A 19,487-nucleotide genomic window follows, 5' to 3' on the forward strand; every position below is an offset into this window, starting at 1 on the left:
AGAGCAGCTAGGGCAGAGGGCTGGTTCTGTTCAGCACTGATATTCGAGAGCTGGGACAGCTCTCCCTGTCCTTGTGTCCATCCTGCTCTGCCCTGAGGTGGCTGGGAAGTGTCACAGACATCTTTTATGAAAAAGCCTTTCCTTAGGATTTTTCCTCCTGAGAAGCTGAGAGGCCTCAGGAACAAAATGTAAACATTGATTATCTGCTGCTGTGGAATGCAACAGGTGGATTTTTGATTGGCCCATGTTGGATGTTTCTAATTAATGGCCAATCACAGCCCAGCTGGCTCGGGCAGAGAGTCTGAGACAGAGCCTTTGTTATCATTCTTTCTTTTCTATTCTTAGCTAGCCTTCTGATGAAATCCTTTCTTCTATTCTTTTAGTATAGTTTTAATGTAATATATATCATAAAATAATAAATCAAGCCTTCTGAAACATAGAGTCAAATCCTTGTCTCTTCCCTCAACCTAAGACCCCTGAACGCCGTCACAGGGAAGTGTTACTTGGCAGGGTCAGAATGGCATGGCAGGGAGAGACAGCAATCCCCTTTCCTATGTCTGTGTGCTGACTACACTGAAAGGCTTTTTCAAGTCAATTTTTTCTAAAGAAAATGCCTTTGTTCCCAGTGGCTGGACAGAGATGGTAGCTTTATGATTCTGATGGTCTTAGAGTGTGAACCTGTAACTTATCTTGCAGTATATTCTCTACATCCTTTCACTTAGGCACCCAGAGCATGACCAAACATCTTCCCCACATATTTCAGAAAAGAACAAGACAGGAAAAGCAAGGGGTAATATATCTGACTGTATTTCAAAGTTGTTGATTGTAAACAAACTTTGTTGAAGAAATAAAATCACATGACAAGATATCAGAGTGATACTACAAATAAATTTTGTTCTTGTTGCCACACTTCACATTTTTGGAACTCGGAATTCAGCTTATGGTGTACAAAATTTGTAAAAATTTATTGCAAGCGTGCCTTTGTGTAGAACAAAACTGGTGTCACAAAAGTAGTTCCCTGTCCCATGCAGAAACACAGCTGTGTGTCTCTTACTGTGAAGAGGTCACACACCTGCATTTCCTGAAAGACTTGGCTGTTATAAAATTGGTCTGAGAAGATTTTTAAAAAGAAAAAAATAAAGTAATTTGCAGTGTATATTTTACCTCTGTAATTTATGCTTTCAACAGAAATCTTCAGAATTTTAAAGAATATGGAATTTGCAACAGAACCGCAGCTGCTGATGGTGTGAGCACAGCCCAGTGGTCTTGAAAGCACTCAGCCTGCTAAGGCCCATCTTCGCAATTGGAACTGTCACTGCATTTGATGGAATGTAAGTTGCACACATCGAAAAATAAATGAAAACAAAATGCCAATGGGGAGACTCCTTCTCCAGAATCCCCATTGTTCCTGTTTCTACTGTGGTGCTTCCACAGTCTGTAGCTTCCATGCTGTGCTGACATGCAGCAGTGCTGTGACTCCAAGGCTGACGACTACTGAACACGTATAGCCTAAGGAAAGGCATGGAGTGAGGCAGGGATGTAGCTAAAGCAGGGTTTGTGTTACTCAATCAGCTGTGCAGACTGGTTATGTTAAACATCAGCCTTTTCTTTAATTCAAGGGCAGCAGGAGAGAGGGATATACATGCTGGAATTATGAGAGTTAGAAGGGATCACCTGGCTTCTCTCTCTACACGTGCCCATCCTCTGAACTTTCTTCTGCCTTCTCAAACCCACTGTTGAACTCCTCCCTGTGTCTGTGTCTACATCCCTCCATGCTGATTAGCCACACCTTCACAGGACCAGAATAATCGCTGGCATAAACCTGAGTTTTGTTATCTCTGATACCAGCCCCAGACCATGGGATCAAGCTATTTTTTTTTATTTCAGTACTGAAATGCCAGGCAAATATTTAGTTTATATCTAGAAGAAAAATCCAGGTTGCAAAATAAGTCAGAGAGACCTGCGAACTGTTTTCCATCAAATGAGCAACTATGTTTCACAGAGACATGCAAATTGTTCAGCAGTCACGTTTTGCAAATGCCTTGACACAGATTATTTGAGAACAAGACCACAAAGTTACTTTGACACAAGTGGGTTGGGGTTCTGGACAGCTGAACCTAGTGCACTGTGCTTTGCTTTTAAATTTCTAGGCTTTTTGAGGGGAACTAGTGGAAATAGGTCAAAATGCTCTGAAGGCCAGAGCACACTGTAAATACTTGAAGTGTGAAAGCATTTGCCAGAGTGTTTATTTTAGAAACAGAGTTGCAAGGGCTGGGAGCAAACTGCATAGGCCTGGAATTTTCCCTTTCCTAGAAAACCTTCTGAGACCAACTTGACTATGAAGTCTGCTTGTCCTAGGAGCTTGGATTGCAAATTGTGATCTTGTAGCTCCCCAGCTTTTTTCCCCAGTCAGGTCCTGCCCATCATGGTCCTACAGCACAGCATGACAGTCCTCTCCCACTGGGTTCCTCACCCAGGGCCCCCAAGGCATCCAAGGCTGTTCAGGTACAGCAAATTATGCTCTCCTGGGTCAGGTTTTCACACTACACATCATGTGGACCACTCTGACATCCAATACAAGCAATTATTACTCTAAAAGAGTGATACAAAAGGGATTTACCACTTAAGGCCTTTTAGTGATACTTAACAGCTGTTCACCAAACCCATCAGAGTGAAAGGGCTTCAAAAACAAAGCAAAACACAAAGAAAATCCCCAGACCCTGTCAAAGGTCTCTCTATGACAGCAACGCAGAGCTGAGGACTATTACAGCCATGCCAGTTGGAGCAGTGGGTGTGGTGCTGCTGAAACCTCTTTGGGGTCCATCCAGACCTGCTGGGACAGCACTAATGGGGCAAAGCAGACAACACCTTCACAGTGATTGCAATCAGAACAGCCTGCAGAATCAATACCCTGTTTCATCTGAGATCTGCAAAACAGCAGAAAAGACCAGCAGAGCAACACTACAGAAGTAAACTGAAAGGCCAACTCTGTGTTGTCAACCCTTCCAGACTAACCAAGAACGTGCAGGATGCTTTGGATGTGTTCAAAGTGCAAGGAATGAAGGAAGCAAAGGAAAGTGTGGGGCAGGAAGCTTCTCCAGGGCTAGATTTCCAGAGAGGCAAAGCTGTCACTCAGAAGAAGAGGAAGAAATCCTTTTTACAAAGCACAGCTGTTCTCAACTGTTTCCCAACAGTGAGGTGATGATACAAAGGTGCTTCAAGTTCATGATGCTTCTGATGCTTACAAAGGTAAGTTTAGGAAGAATTGTGACAAGAATGAATATGTATCAAGTAGCACTGATGACAGGCTTGCTTTTGAGTAGATGATGTGATGTGCTGGTGCAATATCCTAGTTAACAGCAGGCCAAATATATACCTGTTTTGGGTTTAGAGTTCCTTGCCCTTGTGAAACTGTGAACAGGTCTTCGACACTTCAATGTTTTCCTCAGCCAGACTGAGATGAGCTTGTTTTATAAACAGCCAATCTTACCTCAATCCGAGCACGAAGGAAGTGCCATGGCAAACTCCATAACAGAGGTGGATGGAAGACTTCATATTCCATCTAAGCCTCAGTCACTTTTCTTAACTCAGTAATTATTTGTCTGAATTTCACACTGATTACTGGACTATTGCAGGGCTTCAGATTTTCCATTTATCTAAGTTCCTCTAGGCTTGTTGGGCTCCTACATTTTATCAAATTTTCCCTTACCTTTAGTGCAATTTGGTTTTAACTCATGCCAGCCTGTATGAAGGAACCTGTGCTAAAAGTCCCACAGCGCTTACTTACGGGGAAATGATATTTGGCATACTTTCATTTCTAGTTAGGAAAAGTGCTTTTGAACAAGAACCAAGTCATTGAAAACATAGAACATGGCCTTAATTAGCAGGAGAGCAAACTCCACTTTACAGTTTCATCACCCCCCTTATCTGTGCTGTGCCTTGGTGTCTGGTAGGAAAGGAAAAGCTGTGATAAGCTAATGATGTCTCACGAGTGCTGAGGTTGTTACAGCACTTTGCAATCCTTGCTTGGAAAGTACCAGAGATGCACAGAATTATCAGAGCAGCATAATCCCCCAGTCCCCCCCTTGTCAGTGGAATCAGCTCTACCACAAGGGGACTAAGGCATGGAAGAATGAGATACTGGAGGCTTCTTTCACTACTCACTGGCTCAAGACAGAGTTCTAAATAACTGTTAGAAAGAAAGTAACATCTTTGGGGAAAAAAAAGGCCACAGAAATATATCTGGAGGTAAAGAACAGGAATGCTGTTTTTGAGTTGCTAAATTCAATTTTCTCTAGAAATTACCCGAAGAAAAAAAGTTGTACTTCTATAAATTATGATTCCTGGACTATTTGTATATAGAAAGGTTGGGGATAGAGAATAGAAGCAGAAAATAGAAATGAGATTTCTTTAAATTGTGCCCTATTGTCAAGTATACAGATGGACTGAAGTAAAAAGTGGCAGAATTCCTGCAAGCCCTTGAAGCATTTTTCAACAGAGACAACAGTGGAAACCACTTCCGAGTGGCTTCTAAGCTCTGGCAAGTGTGGCATGACACACTGGGAAAAGAAATGTTTTCCAAGAATGGATCGTGGCACAACAGACATTTCCTGAAAGTACTGTGCATAGAAGGTGGTTGGTATGTCCTACTGATGGTCTCGGTTCTTTGAAATAAAGTTTGCATACCATGAACAAGTAATTATCGGTTCTTAGAAGTATGGTTCTAAACAAGTAAGTATCAGTTTTTAGAATATCAGTGAAAATTCAGTTAAGCAGGAGAGAAAGGAGCTGTGCTGTGCTCCCTTCACTACTTCAGTGTTGAACTTTTTTTTCCTGAAAAAGTTGAGAGACATTCCTCTGTGACTTGGTTGGCATTTTGGCTGCATTTTACCTACTGCTAAGTTCTCAGATCTCTTACCCAGATTGTCTTAAGGCTACAAACAAACCAAACTATAATTTCACAAGCTATTGCACAATTAGACACACACACACATTATAACGAGCATCCTTGCACTACTTTGAGACATTTTCCCCCCCTTTAATTAGGGAGAGGCTTTAATGTTACAAGCAGGTGGAGAACCAAATCTGAGTAAGCCAGTTTGCAGTAAAGGAAATAATCCTGCACAGGCTGAGCTGCAGTTGACAAACTTTAGCCTTTTAAAAATTATCCTATATCTTCTTAAATTACTTTGCCTTGGTTGTAGTAACAGAAAAAGTGCAAGATGCTTCTTCAACAAGGAGAAATCTTAACTTTCCCCAACCCTATCCACTTCCAGTCAATAAAAGGAGAAGATGAGGGGGAAGAGTCATCTGTGGATATAGACTACACTTTGGTGGCTTTTGCTTGTTGGCTTCAAGAGCCAAAATTCAGGCATTTTGTACATACAAATATATATAAATATTTTTGCTTACTTATGGAATGTTTGTGCATGATAAGAACAACAGTTCCAAATGATGAGGGATGTTTAAGGCTAAGAAAATGAAATTCATTGCAAAGCTATAATTTTGTTTTCATTTTTCTCCTTTACAAAGGAGACCAAAGCATCTTCCCTGTAATAGTCAGCCACTGTGTAATCCCCCGTCAACACCAATTCTAGGGAAAACTACTCAGGACCCAGTCCCTGAGGCAAAAAGCTAGGATCTCATGATTTGAGCTCAAGTAATCCGCATAATTAACTGCATACATTGGTGAAAAATTAAATATTTCAAGGCCTCAGGCCTATAGCCATCCAAAAAAAGAAAAGGCATTTTCTGTATGGGATGGCCTAGATCCAGGCCTTTAAGCATACATGATGTAACAATTGGCCAAGGGCTCCAGATTTATCCCAGGGGCTTACAGTGTAGCTGGAGAGTGGTCTGCCTACTCCTCAGAAATGCCAAGTGGCTCCAAGGTGGTGTTGGAAACCATCCCATGTCTGCTGGGGGCAGGGGTATCCTGCACATAGCCCAGCATGGCATGGGAGTGTAAGGAAGCTGGACTCTTCCTTTAAGCCATCCCATCAGTAAAGTTCCAGCCGTACTTTTCCTTACTGCCCCAGTTTCAACTACCATATAAATTTACGGGATATAATGAGCTAGTAGCTACACTTCCTGATCCAATATAGGCTGGCATTGTCTGAAGCAGGGAGCAATAAGAACACTCTGTGAAATTTCCTGAAAAAAAAGAAAAATATAGGTTTATATTGCTGAACATTTATTTTTCATGCTTCAGGCTAGCTGCTGTCTCCCTTTGAATACTTAGAAGACCGACAAGAACCAGCTATCAAACACACTCAGTCTGAAGAGGGGTGGGCTCAGTTCTCTGCAGGGTCAAGAAATTCTGAACTCATCCTTGGGTTCCTGTGCAGCTTGGCATGGTCAAGGGCTAGGGTGGTAAAAACCCACCCCCTTCTTTTGTGGTTAGGAGGCCTCAGTGAGCACAGTTTTGTCCTTTCTCCCATGTTTCCTGGGTGGAGACCTTGTGGACTGAGCAGTGAAAAGGATGCTTAGGAATCCCGCTGCTGTTCATTGTGCAGCTGGCAGGCAGAGCAGGATGTGTGGGACAGGCTCCAGGCTGTCCAGAACCACCATGGAGTCAGCCATGGCCATCCTCTTCTCTCCTTGCAACCAGGTGAGATCTGCCTCTAGGTCTATGCCAAACAGTAAGACTTTGGTGGAAACAGAAAGGTGTCAGTGCAAGGATACTCCATGGGTTAGTCATTTACTAACCCCTGCTGGATTCTTCCTCTCTTGTTATTTACATGCTATGCATTTGCATGTCACAGAATGATGAAATCTGAGAAGTTTGCAAATTTATGTTGGTTACCCTCTACTGCCTCTTGTCAGATAGATACATGTAACCTGGTAAGAATTACACTGATGAATCAATCATTCACTCCATTCCTCTTCAATCAAGTCTCGAGTCATTCTTTGGGAGTAAAACTTTTCAGGCTTAGGTCCTCTAATCAACATGGTTTTCTGCCCTGTAAGTTAATGCAATTCTGTTTGTGCCCATCACTGCTAACCTTCAGAATACAGAGTTTTTTGATGATTGAGTTGTGGACTGAAATCAATAAAGTGTAGAGGGCAGGGTAGTAGTTCCCCTCAGTATTGATTCCCTCATTTCAATCATAACTCTCTCTCAGCATTGTTTTCTGAAACTCCAGTGGCTTTCAGATTCCACAAGCACCAAAATATGGCCTTGACCATCAGCCCACGATGATGCTTGTCCTCTACAGTGTCACTCAGAACAGAAGAACCCTTTGGGCTTGCTCTGTTTTAGCAAGGTTTAAGGTTGGTTTCAACTGGACTTCTTTCCTTTTCTAAGACACAATGCTACGTTATTTTGCTAAACATGTAATCTGCTTAATTACAACTACTGTGACAAGCCCTGAACTCTACCAAAAGGAATTCCTATAGAACACCCCACAGTGATAATGGGAAACACTTGGCTATTAGTGACTTTTATTCCTGCCAACTGTGCGCCAAACAAAATTCTAAAGTGGACCAAAAAGGTCTTGACAGTTACCAAAGAAAAAGCAAGAAATTATTGTTCTTAAAACTTTAACAGTCCATTACATTAGCTTTTTAAGCAACATTTAAGATACAGTTGAAATCAAGAAAAAATATAGTTGGTATATTTTGATTTCTCACCTGTACAACTGACCGTGGCAGTTAAGATGTGAGGCAGTATTACTTACTGGTTTACTCACTGTTAATTACAGTAATTAACAGTAATTAATACTTAGAGTATTAATCACTGTTTGTGTAAAAAAATTTGAAAGAAAAAAGAAAATCACTGTAATGTATTTGTAATTTTAAATTCACTAATGTACTTGGTTTCTCCTACTTTTCCTGTGTTCTAACTGGGATCAAATTGTCTTATGTTACATTAATAAAAACGAAGGGGGAAAAAAGAAACAGAGAAAGAAGAAATCATGACTGGTCCTCAGTTCCTGGCTGCCTGCCTGTGAAGGTGGTGTTTGTGCAGATGCCTGCTGCAGTGTCCCAGCGGAGGACAGCAGCAGCGACGCCTCGCGGGACGGCAGCCGCGCTCAGCCACAGCCCACGGGGCAGCCTCACCGGCTTGTCCCGGAATTTAGCAACTCCCAGGAAGGTGCAGAGTTTCCTGTAAGGCCCATCTAGGACTGCTGAGCTGTGCCAGCTTCTGACAAGCTCTTGGCCCAGGAGGAACTTTACAAGATGACCCTGTTCAACAAATAGCATTGAGATGACGGTTAATTTTAAGTCTGTTCTCGGTGTACAGATTCCCACAGGGCATTCACATACGGAATTTTGTGTCAGCTTTTCCAGTGGCACTTTCTGCATGAGATGTTTACATCCAGCTGATACTAGGAACAAAGTTTGCACCTCTCTAGTGGCATCACTCGGCGTTTTTGGATGACAGCACTGGTGGTGTCACAAGTTCCTTGCTTTGCTGCTCCAGGTGTGGTATCTTCTGCTTTCCCTCCAGCCCCTGCCTATGCCACCAAAGCAAAGCATCAATGGGTGGGTGAGGTGTCCTCCAAGCCCAGAAGCTCCTTTACAAGTCTTTCACCAAACTGTGCACGGCTGTACCTTGTCACATGGTAGGCCTCTGACATTTTGTAGAGGATGTAGGCATTATTTATAGCAATGCTGATGGCAAACCAGAACACTTGTTGCCAGGTCTTGTTTGGTTTGTGAGAAATGAAATACCTAAAAGCCAAGAAAAGAGGGTAAAACATTGTTCAGCCAAACAGTTGCAGCTGGGATGCAAGAAATCACCCCAAAGATCCTGCAGTCCCAAAGGAGAAGCAGACATGGGACTTAACGCCTGGTTCAAGTATTATTTTAAGAAATTTTGTACAATGTATTTGACAGACATTAACAGCAAATTTGCACAATTTTGGACATTTCTGGTAGTATGTAAAAGAGCAGACCTCCTTGCTCTCAGAAGCAAACTTCAGCAATAATCTCACCTCTGTATCACTCCATGTAAATAAGAGTACGGATAAATATTCCTTGAGCTCACCCATGACAAATATCCTTGTGATAGGAGATGTAGGTCTGAATCCCTTCAATTTGTAACTAAAAAAAAAGCCTCAGTCACATTACATTACAATTTTGGGAAGCTTGCTGATGCTTCTCCTCAGATTTATTGTGAGCAAAGGATGATTGCTGCTGCTGTCAACAGTAGGTGGGAGGATGTGGGGGTAGAGCGAGAGCGTACACTGCTGGTAGGTGGACCACAAGGCAGAACTAGAAAGGACTGACATCTTTATATTTAGGCTCTGACTTATTCTAGGACTGCCAGAATATTCTCTCTTCAGTCATAAGATTTCCCATTCTCCCATTTTCCTACTTTCATTTTTTTAGTAACCACTTAAATCTACTACCCGCATTGATTTCCTCAGACCAGATCCCAACATCATTCTCCAGTGACCACCTCCTCCTCTGTCATATATTCTACTGAATTCTTGCTGCCTTGCCCAGAGCTGGCTTGAAAAATCTGTGCTTTTTCTCTCTTCTCAATTTCTAGTTCTTGAAATCTTCTGTACCTCATTGCTATTCCCACAGCCAAGCTTCACTACTGCTATTCTTACTCCCTGCTGTTTCTCCCTGCTACATTAAGAGCTAACACTGAGGACACCAACTGGAATTCAGGAGCCAAAGTTCTACATTCTGCCTCTCTTTGTGTAGATCAGTTTTACATGCAGAACTGAATGTCTTTTTCCTTCTGGCTCCAAGTGATGCAAATATCACCAGGACAGATTATCAACTCAACACCAGCTACTGCTAGAGGTGGAGAGCTGAGTTAGCCTGAGAGACTTGTGGGGCTCGTAGACCCTTGATGAATTCTCTATCAGTCTGCTGGCTCATCCTCCCATCACTTCTTAAAAGTCATTTATAAGATGCAAAGGACCTGTGTCTTAAAATTTCTTTTTTTTTTTTTTTGTCTGATGGATGGGTAGACAGAGCCAAACCAATACCAGCAATGCAGTTCTTGCTTTGTGCAAAGCCAGTATCTGACCTTTGATTTAAACAGAAGTTCTGTCAGAGAATCAGTGAAAGCAGCATCGGGCCCTCAGATGCAGCTCAACATGAACAACTCAAACCTTGCAGCAACAGAGAAAATGTGAAAGAGGTACACACAAACATGCACATCTTCTTACTTACTTGCTGTATTTATCATCATATTTGCAGATATAGCTAAGGTGAGCAGCAAAGGCTTCAACTGCCAGTGGGCATGGAATTTCTCCGCTTTTTCTCTTAATTATAACTCCTGCATCAATTAGAAACATAACAGTTTTAAATTGACATCATAATTCTAGCTACTGAAAAACATGTTTTCTATATATGACTTATAAAATAAATATTATTGACAGTTTTCCCCCTTAAGCTGGAAAATTATCTGTAACAGAGATGCTAATTTGATTTCTTTTCCCACAAGTAGTACATTGAACAAGTGGAAGGGGAAGAAAAGGGATCTTTTTTCAGTTGGAAATGAAAAGGTGCTAGACACAAACATCTTTAGCATATATTCAAAGGAACCCACACATTCCTGTAGTCCCACAGCAGCCCCCTATAGACAGTGTTAATCTCTCCTTTTTAAGCTCACAAGAAGTTGTGGTCACCTCTGGAGCAGTAACTTGCTGTTACATGCTTTGAATTCTGGAGGTCCCAAATTAGTCCCTTGAAATTAAATCCTTTGCTTATCTCCACCCATGGGGACCAACAGGGGAACTTCCCTTCTCTTCACTGGGTGCCAATTGACACAGAGAAGAAAATACAGTAAGAGGGAGCCAACTGGCTGAACTCAGTGAAGAGAGAAGTGAAGCTGGTGGGTGACTGCAGTCTCAGAAATGAAAAGCAGCCTCGTTCCAGCTGTGGGGAGCCAGAGCTCAGAAGTACCCGTAGGTTGCTCTCTGGAGATGAGCACACATTTCTCTGCCTGCAAGTGCTGCTTCCTGTCCTGCCTGCACAGCTGACTTGGTAATTCAGCTCATCATAGGGGATGGCCATCCTGCCTACTCCAGAAATCTGTGGAAAGTCAACAGGCATCACCCTGCAGCCTTCTACCAACCACTCTTTGCACAGGCAGGTGCTAGAGCAGGTTATTCCAGAAATGGGCCCCATTCCTTCATGTAGTCTATCTTTGACCTGGCCTTATCCAACACTCCTGCAGTATTTGTGAGTCCAATGTCTTCCTAAGAAACTCCCCTAACTCTTTTCTGATGTATTGCTCCTGGAGAGAGCTCCCTGTAGGAAGGAAGGGTGGGTAAAACAAACTTGGAGCATAGGAGTCTCTTCCCTAACTTTTGATGTTATGCCCCCACAGGTTTCAGTCGTGGGCTCTCCAGGGTATGGAGCACCACTTACTCCATGGCTATGGCACACTGCCCAGTGAGGCTCCCTTCTCTCAGGTACAACACTGTTTTGTCCAGGTCTAGAGAAGCACAGGCTTGGTTGCATCCTTTCTCAGCATTGTTTCAGGACAGGTACAATCCTTGGCTTTCTCATTTCTCAAGCTTTCAAGAAAATTTCTTCACCTTCCTTCTACCAACTCTTTTCCAATCAGCCCTTAAATGCTACTCACGTTTTGATTACAGACTTCACCATTTCATTCCTCCAGCTGGAAGTCTCATTCCATCCATTATCTCTGTCAAGCCCCCTGTGCTGTCCTAGCTGGCAGGCTCTATTTTGAAGCTAGTATGTGACATACTAAATGTCATGTTGCAGCTGAGCCATGCAGAAATTTATTTCGGGTGTTTAAAGTCTGATTTTTCAAGAGTCCAAAATTATATTACCTCTGAATTGCTCAATACACTCTCCTTTCACCTCTGCCTCCTCAAGCTGGGTGTAAATGTAGCCCAAGGAGTGGGGGGAAAAATCAATCAAACAAAAAAATTTCTTCATTACATTCATGTAATTATTATAGTGTGGTTTTGATTCTTTTAATGAGCCCTACACATATCTGGCCAGCATGAGGTAAAAAGAACAGATACACCACCAGCCTGCTGCATTAGTGCTGCAAAATTACTTGCCATCTCATCAGGGCAAGTCAGGAAAGGGTAAGTATGGGTAAGCGTTAAAAAAAGAAAAAATCACCTTCTTTCTCCTCTTGCTCTCTTCTCTTTCTTCCCCTTCTCTTCCTTTGGAGAATTTGTACTTCCTTTGCAATTTGCTTTGTATTCATAATCTTTAAAGGAATGCATTGCAGTGGCAGAACCACATACTCCCTATCACTTTCTATTATATTCCCCATAACATTCCCCTGTTTTGAGAATATAAATAGCTGTATAGCAATACTATTTTTAGCCTTTCCTAGGCTTGTTTCACAGCCATAGCCCACCTTCCCTGGAAGACAACTGCCAGAGCTGGGTCATTCCTAGCTGCAGGTCTCTGTGGCACGTGGTCCTGAGCTAGCTGACTCATCGGCACATCCGATGGATGAGCCATTTCCCCTCCTGGTCCTCCCCCAGCACTGCTGTGTTCCCATCCCTGGCAGCACTCCAGGGAACACACCACCTGCACTGCAGCCACAGCCTGCCTATGCTTCCATGCTGGAAAGGGTGCTGACTGCTGGCCTCCATCCTGTCACCATAGAAAGGCATCACCTTTTGGGTTTGGTGTTCTTTTAACCCATTTTTGTTTTTAATTTAAAATTTTAAGCTGTATCCTTGTGAAGCAAACCTTGAGAAATACTACCTCAAACAAAATAAGCCAAAAGACAAAGGTTTGCATATGTTTGTTTCCTGAAAACACTATCTAGAATCATGCTTTTTTGAAAATGGGTATCCCACTAATACCAGCACTTGCATCCATCTTGTCAAACCTTGAGATTTCATAACAGTGAAGAAGGAGTATTGCATGATCCAAGAAGAAGGGGTATTGCATGATCCAAGTGCTATCTGGATTTTTATCAGGACTTCAATTTCTTACACTCTTTATTGGAATTGCCAGCATTCAGCGTTGAACAAGGTCTGATGATCAAGGTCTTCCCACTGGGGTCCTCCAGCCCCATCCCCAATCTCACCATACTTGGACACAACCTCCTAGTCTCACAAAGGACACATGGAAAAGGTAAGTTGAAAGTCTAAGCTTATCCATTCTGAAACATGCTTTTTAACACCATACTTCTTTCCCCAGATTTTCCAATTCTGGGCCGATCTCACGAGCTGATTTTTTCAGGAAACTGGACTGTCACCAGTCACCTGTTGCTCCAGCTTCTCCTGGAGTAAGAACCACACAGAGACTCAAACAACTGCTTCATTCAATTGTGATGGCTCCACAACATCTCCCATCTTCTCACAAGTCACTTTTGAGATGCTAACATGCCATCTGCAGCTCTTTATTCCTTGCACATGTGTCCCAAGCTCTGTTTTCTATGCTTAGTTATTGATTGTTTAGCTTTTAAGTAGAGCTAGTTGGTGAAGAGCAGCTGTGGAAGTTCTTCTCAGAAAGAAGCTACTTAAAAAGACTTTGGGTTCAAGAGTTTTTTGCTGAAGATGTTATTCTGGGTATCCTACTGGGCAGCAAGTGAGGTCGCTGCCTGTTCCATCCTGCTACATATGGAAGGTAGAAAAGATTGCAATTATTTCTAGAACACAATAATGGAGATGCTGAGGAAGTGGGCATCAGATCTAGAGTGAAAAACCAAAATGCAGCTTTGTCCCACAGATGGGGAGATTTGGACCAGCACACAGATGACCTGCTTTAGAATAAGTTGACTTTTTGATCTCTGGGGGTCCCTATCTCTTTTGAATTCCCACTTCCTCTGTAATACAAGCACAAGGAAAAATTAAAGCTTAAGAGCAATTAAAAATCTGACCGGATTTTGTTCTAAGCAGAAACTACATACTTGATAGCAGAGTAAGCAGGATATGTTTGCAAGACCAAAGGAATTAGAGCCATCCTTGAGTATCTGAGATGATGTATTATGACATGCTGGTTTAAAACATCCATTATAAATAACCTTCTGCATCTAAGAATAGTATTCACAGATCTGCTCTGATGAGTGTACTGCCCTCCTGGTGCCTCTGGCTTGGGTGGGATTTGCACTCCAAGTATAGGCAAGATTTACCTTCTTGACTTTTTTTTAAATTGCAATAAATAGTTAATTATTAGCTCTGTCCACCTCTTTTCTCATCCTAAATGTTCTGTTCACCATCTTTTGCCTACTGTTTCTAAGGTTTTCTCTTCATGGCCTCCTCCAGCCCACGCACATTTACACTCAGCCAAGTGCAAACACACTGTGCATCACAGACAATCCCACTGGCACCAGTCTCTGTTCAACTACCCCACGTGGCTTTTAACCCTGTTGAACTACCTCCTCTCCCATGTAACATGGGCTGAGCACGTCTGTGCTACAGGCCTGCCTCAAGCAGCACAGATTTCTCCTCTTCCTCCTCTATATATACATATCTTAGAGGAGACTGGTGGTCCAGCTTCTCTTGAGTTGGTTTAAACTCTCTTTGCTGCACTGACTTCAGCGATGCCAAATCAGAGGCAAGCAATCTGGTCTCTTGCCTTCCCACCGAGCTTCCATCTGTTCCCATGTCCCTGCTAGAGACTCTTTGCCCAGCATCACACTTTAAAAAGCCAGGCTCTGTTTTCTGCTCTGATTCACAGTGATCTATGTCAACTGTCCCAGACAGAATTTGGTGAGCAGTGAGTTGGGAAAGCCTTGTCCATCACACACAAAGGTTGTAATCATAAATACCTCAAACATCACCAACAACCCCATTTATGCCAAAACAGACCCAAGGTCAATCACAAGCACAACAGGTCACACCTCCATGTCCTGCTTTTAAAGGATGCTGCCAGCACAGTCTGCTTTTGCTCCTCTTTTTAACAGGGCAATTAACATTGATGTTTACAAACAGAGTATTTTCCTAATATTTATGAATTATAATCAAATGCTCCATGCTAGTCTGTAAGAAATAAGTAGTAGTTTGTAGCGATAAGTCTTGTCCAGTTAGTGCTGCTGGATGATCTAAATCCAGCAAAAGATACAAGGAAAACAGCAGAAATCTTGATGGTGAAAGCCCCTCATGGGGAGCTCCATTACTCCAGAGACTGGCTTGAGCAGGGTGTTCAAGTGTCATACTTCCTTTTCATAAATATTTTCAGCATTTGTGCTCAGGCATCAGTCCACCTGAATCACCAAGTTCTCACTCTGCTGGGATGCTGAGCACAATTCCTCAGGATCAGCTCATTGCTTTGCTTAGGCAATGAGCCTCCTGGCAAGGCATTGAACAACACACTAAGTCAGCTTTTTCAGCTTACCATACAGTAATTCCAGGCCTTAGCTTTGCTTCTGTAGTCTGTAAATACATGTAAGAGTTGCTTGGGATTCAGAAAATTAGTGTAGAAGATGCCTTTGAATTGGTGGCTTTGTATTTAAATGTTTATATTATACTCATTTGTCTCTGGCAGTTATACATAAATCTGAATTATAAAAAATTCTAAGAAACTGAAACAATATTCTCATTGAAAAACTCATTTCAATAAGTTTTAGTCATTGCATTTTACAGAAGTTTCCAAATGTTCTTAAAACCATCTTATACTTTCAAAAAGGAAAATATTTCAGTAGCAAGAAGCTCTCTGTAATTATTTGAACTACCCGAATTATCTGTTTCAGTTTTCTTATTATCGACTGCCAAAATCAGTTTAACATACAGCAGGAAACCTTAATCATATCTACTTCTGGCAAAAAAGATACTTGTTTGTGACTAAGTTTTTACTAGATAAGAAAAATTAATTGTAGGATCTGCTTGGAGTTCAAAGTACATCATGACGTTTATTAATTTTTCTGTTGTAGCAATCCTACAAGATGCTTTGCAAATGGAACTAATATTGTCCTATGAAGCAATCATCTTCCTTTCTCTGACCATCAGCAAAGATATAATCTTAAAACCTGAAAGGAAAGTGCCTCTACCAGCTCAGGCAAGGATGCTGCATTAGCAGTAGGCTTTTTAACCTTTGTATGGGAAAGAAAGAACAGCTGTATGAAGATACAAAAGGGAAGTAATCATTACAGCTACTGTTTATCTAGGATGTATCATCAGTTACAATCAAGCTCTTTGTTCAGGCTTATTATCAATCTCAGTGACTCACTTTGGCTTGTGACATAAAGCATGTGCACTTTTGAGATGAGAATAGGAATATTGCTTACCTTGTTGAACTGGAGAATAGGCGTTGGTCAGAAAACGGAAGTGCCCTTTATTGTACCAGCAAATCAATGACATGTTTCCCTTCATTCTTATTCTGTACTGTCCTCTGGACTGTGGAGTTGCAGAATTGTTCAGCATGGATGGAGGTAGGCCTGTGCAGTCACTCTTCCTGGTGCTCAGCAACCCACAGCAGTAAATCTCTGCATGTGAACAAACACATTCCCTATTAGCAAGCCATTGCATGGACCTAGAGAGCAAAGCCAGCAGAGCAAGCCTGAAAGACCTCTGAAAGAACTTCCCCTACAACCTTTTAGTCCAACATATATGTCAGCCAATTTGGTTTTCTTCTGTAATACCAAAGATTTGTGTCCTACAGACAAGTGCAGAAAGCCTGATCTCCTATGATGCTTTTAGTCACAATAATCTACTGCTTCACTGTGCTGCCACGATCTTGATTTTTAGCTCAATAGTCCTTGCACTTGCATCATCTGCTTTGCTAAGGAAATCCTGCTTAAGCAGCTGGAAACCACTGAAACCAATGGTTGATTTTAAAAAAGTGCATATGCCAGAAGGATGGAGAAGATGGAAATTTCAGTGAAAACTGATTTTAGGGCACTAAAGCAAGTGCCGATCTTGTCCTGCAAAGACACCAGAGGCTCTTGCAGGAGACCAGGAGACACAGTCTGTTGCTCACAGCTTCCTGGCCTTTTCATATGTGAGAGGCAATGAATAAATTCTAACACAACAAAATGTATCTCAATGCAGCCAGGCGGGCACAAACAAGGTTTGAAAACAACATTAATAACAATGCTTGAATTTTTCATTAGGCTGTGAAATACTAACAGCCTGTTTCTGTTAGTCCAAGAGAAGCAGATCTTCTTGAGCAAATTGTTCCCTGACTCAAAGAAATCTTGGATGGAAATTTCCATGGTCTCCCTCAGTTTTGTGTTAACCCATTTGAGTAGAAAAAAACAGTGGGCAAGGAAGCAGGTGACATCAGTGCACATCTTGTGGCGGTTTAAAGCTCATCTGTCAGCTAAGTCTGCTTGTTCAAATTTTTCATCCTGCTGAATTTTGCATTATATCCTTACAGTGAAAATACAAAGTCAGAATGCCGTGTCCCCTAAATATGCTACCTCTGTTCTTATGTTTCCATAAACATGTTACCTCTGTTCCTGGATTTCCATTTATGTGGCTCTTCTGTCTCTGTCTTTCTGGAAGCACCTAAGCTCTTGAGTGCAGGTGCAGCCTTTGCCCTCGCCTATAGTGATTGGCATGCTGAACATCCCCTCAACAGCTCACAGACACTACAAGAATACTAATAAATTAATTGCATCTACTCATGCATTGGTCCAGTTGCTGAGGGCAGATCTACAAAGAGCTACAGCTCTTCCATCAGAAATTTAAGACACTGATAGGAGAAGGTCAACTAACACAGCAATGGGAAAACTTCATTCTCAAGGGAGAAACCTGCACTCCACCAGTTATTTCTAATGAATTAATCAATCCCTGGAAATCTGTAAGTTCTTTCCACAAAAGAAAATGAGAAAAGCCTGATGACAACAGGCTTACAATCATTATAGAGGGAACTGCACCTCCAGTGGAAAGCTGATTTTTGATTTTTCTTTTTAAAAATTTCTTCTGTTGCTAAGAGGTACCCAAACAGTGTAGGTCATGTACCTGCAGACTATGCTATTAACATAGCAAACATTTATAGAGCTTTATTCTAGCCAATATTAAGATCTTCCTGCTTTGATAACAAACAAACCTGAGAAGAATTTCCTTAGCTGCCCAGAGTTTATTATTCATTGAAATGTGATACTTTTTCTAGGAGGCTGCAATGGAATAAAACCAAGCTAGTAACTACATTATTGTGCTAAAGCTTCAAACAGCAACAGCCATCTTTGAGATCCCATAATAATTAGCTGTAGCTTTTCCTTGTATTGTAGCAATAAGCCTGCAGAAAACTTCCAGCAGGTGTTCCACTCCTCTTGTAGAATAATGGGAACCATTTTCTCTCTAAGGAACACATCGTGTAGCCTTCCTGCTGTACAGCCCAGAAAGTGCAGCACTTCTGTAGATTTACTAGCATCTCTCATCATGGATGAAAACCTTAATCTACTGTAGAGGTTTTTAAAATCACCCAGTTACTATAGCAATAGAAGCAATAAAAATTACACCCATCTGGCTCAATGAAGTTTTTGTCGGTAATTAAATCAGAATCACAACAGGTGTTTTCTGCACACACAAGAGTCAGTGGAAACAGTTTGTTCTCTGGTCTTCTTAAACTGTAGGTGCAATATAAATGAATACACCTAAGATAGTTTAGCAAAGAAGAAATGTGGTATAGTCACCCAAAACTCATTCCCAGAGTCTCTAGCCTCCAGAGAGCTTGTGCTGAAGCCTATTTCACCACATCTTCACTAGTACAGTTCACAAAGGCCATCAGGCTCGAGCTAATTCAGGCAAAAATACACATTCTGCAATCATTTATTCTGCATGCAACACAGGGTCAAGTCAGAGCTGGGAAACCAGGATGGGGGCTGCTGTGGGGAACAGAAGTGAATTTGTTTTAGTCTATGTGCTGGAGCTGCAGGATCCTGCAAACCTTGTGGGAATGCCATGGTCAACCAGGCTGGCAGTTCTTGCAGCTTTGCCAACACCAGCCCTTCTGCAGAATAGAGACAGCTGCTCCTCCTGGTTCAGAACATGCAGAAGAGACTTTCAGGGATCATATGTTTAAGGGAAGCATGGAACACGGGGCTTTAGGAGGTTTTGTCCTCTATAAAGGACAATTCTAATGCTTAGAGAGGGAACAAGGGATGTGACTATGAATGAATGTCACAGCAAATAGCAGTGACAGCTGCTCTGTCTGCTCACAGAACAGAGAATCTGGGGCATTTCAGAGCAGGTTTCCAGTTCTATTCAGAGGCCAGTGAAAGAAATTCTTTGTTTGTCCCCTGAAAAAAAGGTCTATTCAGTGTTTTGATTTTGAAAAAGATCAAAGTGCTATCTTATTTTCTGAAGTTTTCTCAGTTCTTGGTATCTTCACGTAGGTCTTAGAATTATGTTCACTGACATCCCTTTATATTACAAGGCACACTATTGTCTCCTGTGGTACAGTGAAGGTGCTGCACCACAGGCTCTCAATAAAGAGAGAGAATTATTGTCTTTAACAATAATACATGTGTGGGCTAGGGTGAGGAAAAGTGAATGATAGTTAAGATTTTACAAATTTTTTTTATAGGATCACAGGGTCCTATGGATTAAAGAATAGTTCAGGCTGAAAAACAACTCAGGAGGTCTCTAGTCCCACCCCCTGACAGAGACAGTTGAGCTCTGAGGCCAGAC

General features: G+C 41.9%; 1 protein-coding gene across 1 annotated transcript in view; it reads right to left on the bottom strand.

Moving 5' to 3' along the window:
• Window positions 1–791: 791 nt before the first annotated feature.
• Window positions 792–19,487, bottom strand: part of PGBD5 (piggyBac transposable element derived 5) — a 68,142-nt gene continuing 49,446 nt past the window's right edge. The window contains exons 5-7 of the mRNA XM_077175605.1: window positions 16,139–16,336; window positions 10,138–10,243; window positions 792–8,676 (exon numbers count right to left, since the gene is read on the bottom strand). Coding sequence (XP_077031720.1) covers window positions 8,481–8,676; window positions 10,138–10,243; window positions 16,139–16,336 — 500 coding nt within the window. The 3' untranslated portion in view covers window positions 792–8,480. The remainder of the gene's footprint in view (window positions 8,677–10,137; window positions 10,244–16,138; window positions 16,337–19,487) is intronic.

This window comes from Agelaius phoeniceus, chromosome 3 (genome assembly GCF_051311805.1).
Source record: "Agelaius phoeniceus isolate bAgePho1 chromosome 3, bAgePho1.hap1, whole genome shotgun sequence".
Classification (NCBI taxonomy): Eukaryota; Metazoa; Chordata; class Aves; order Passeriformes; family Icteridae; genus Agelaius; species Agelaius phoeniceus.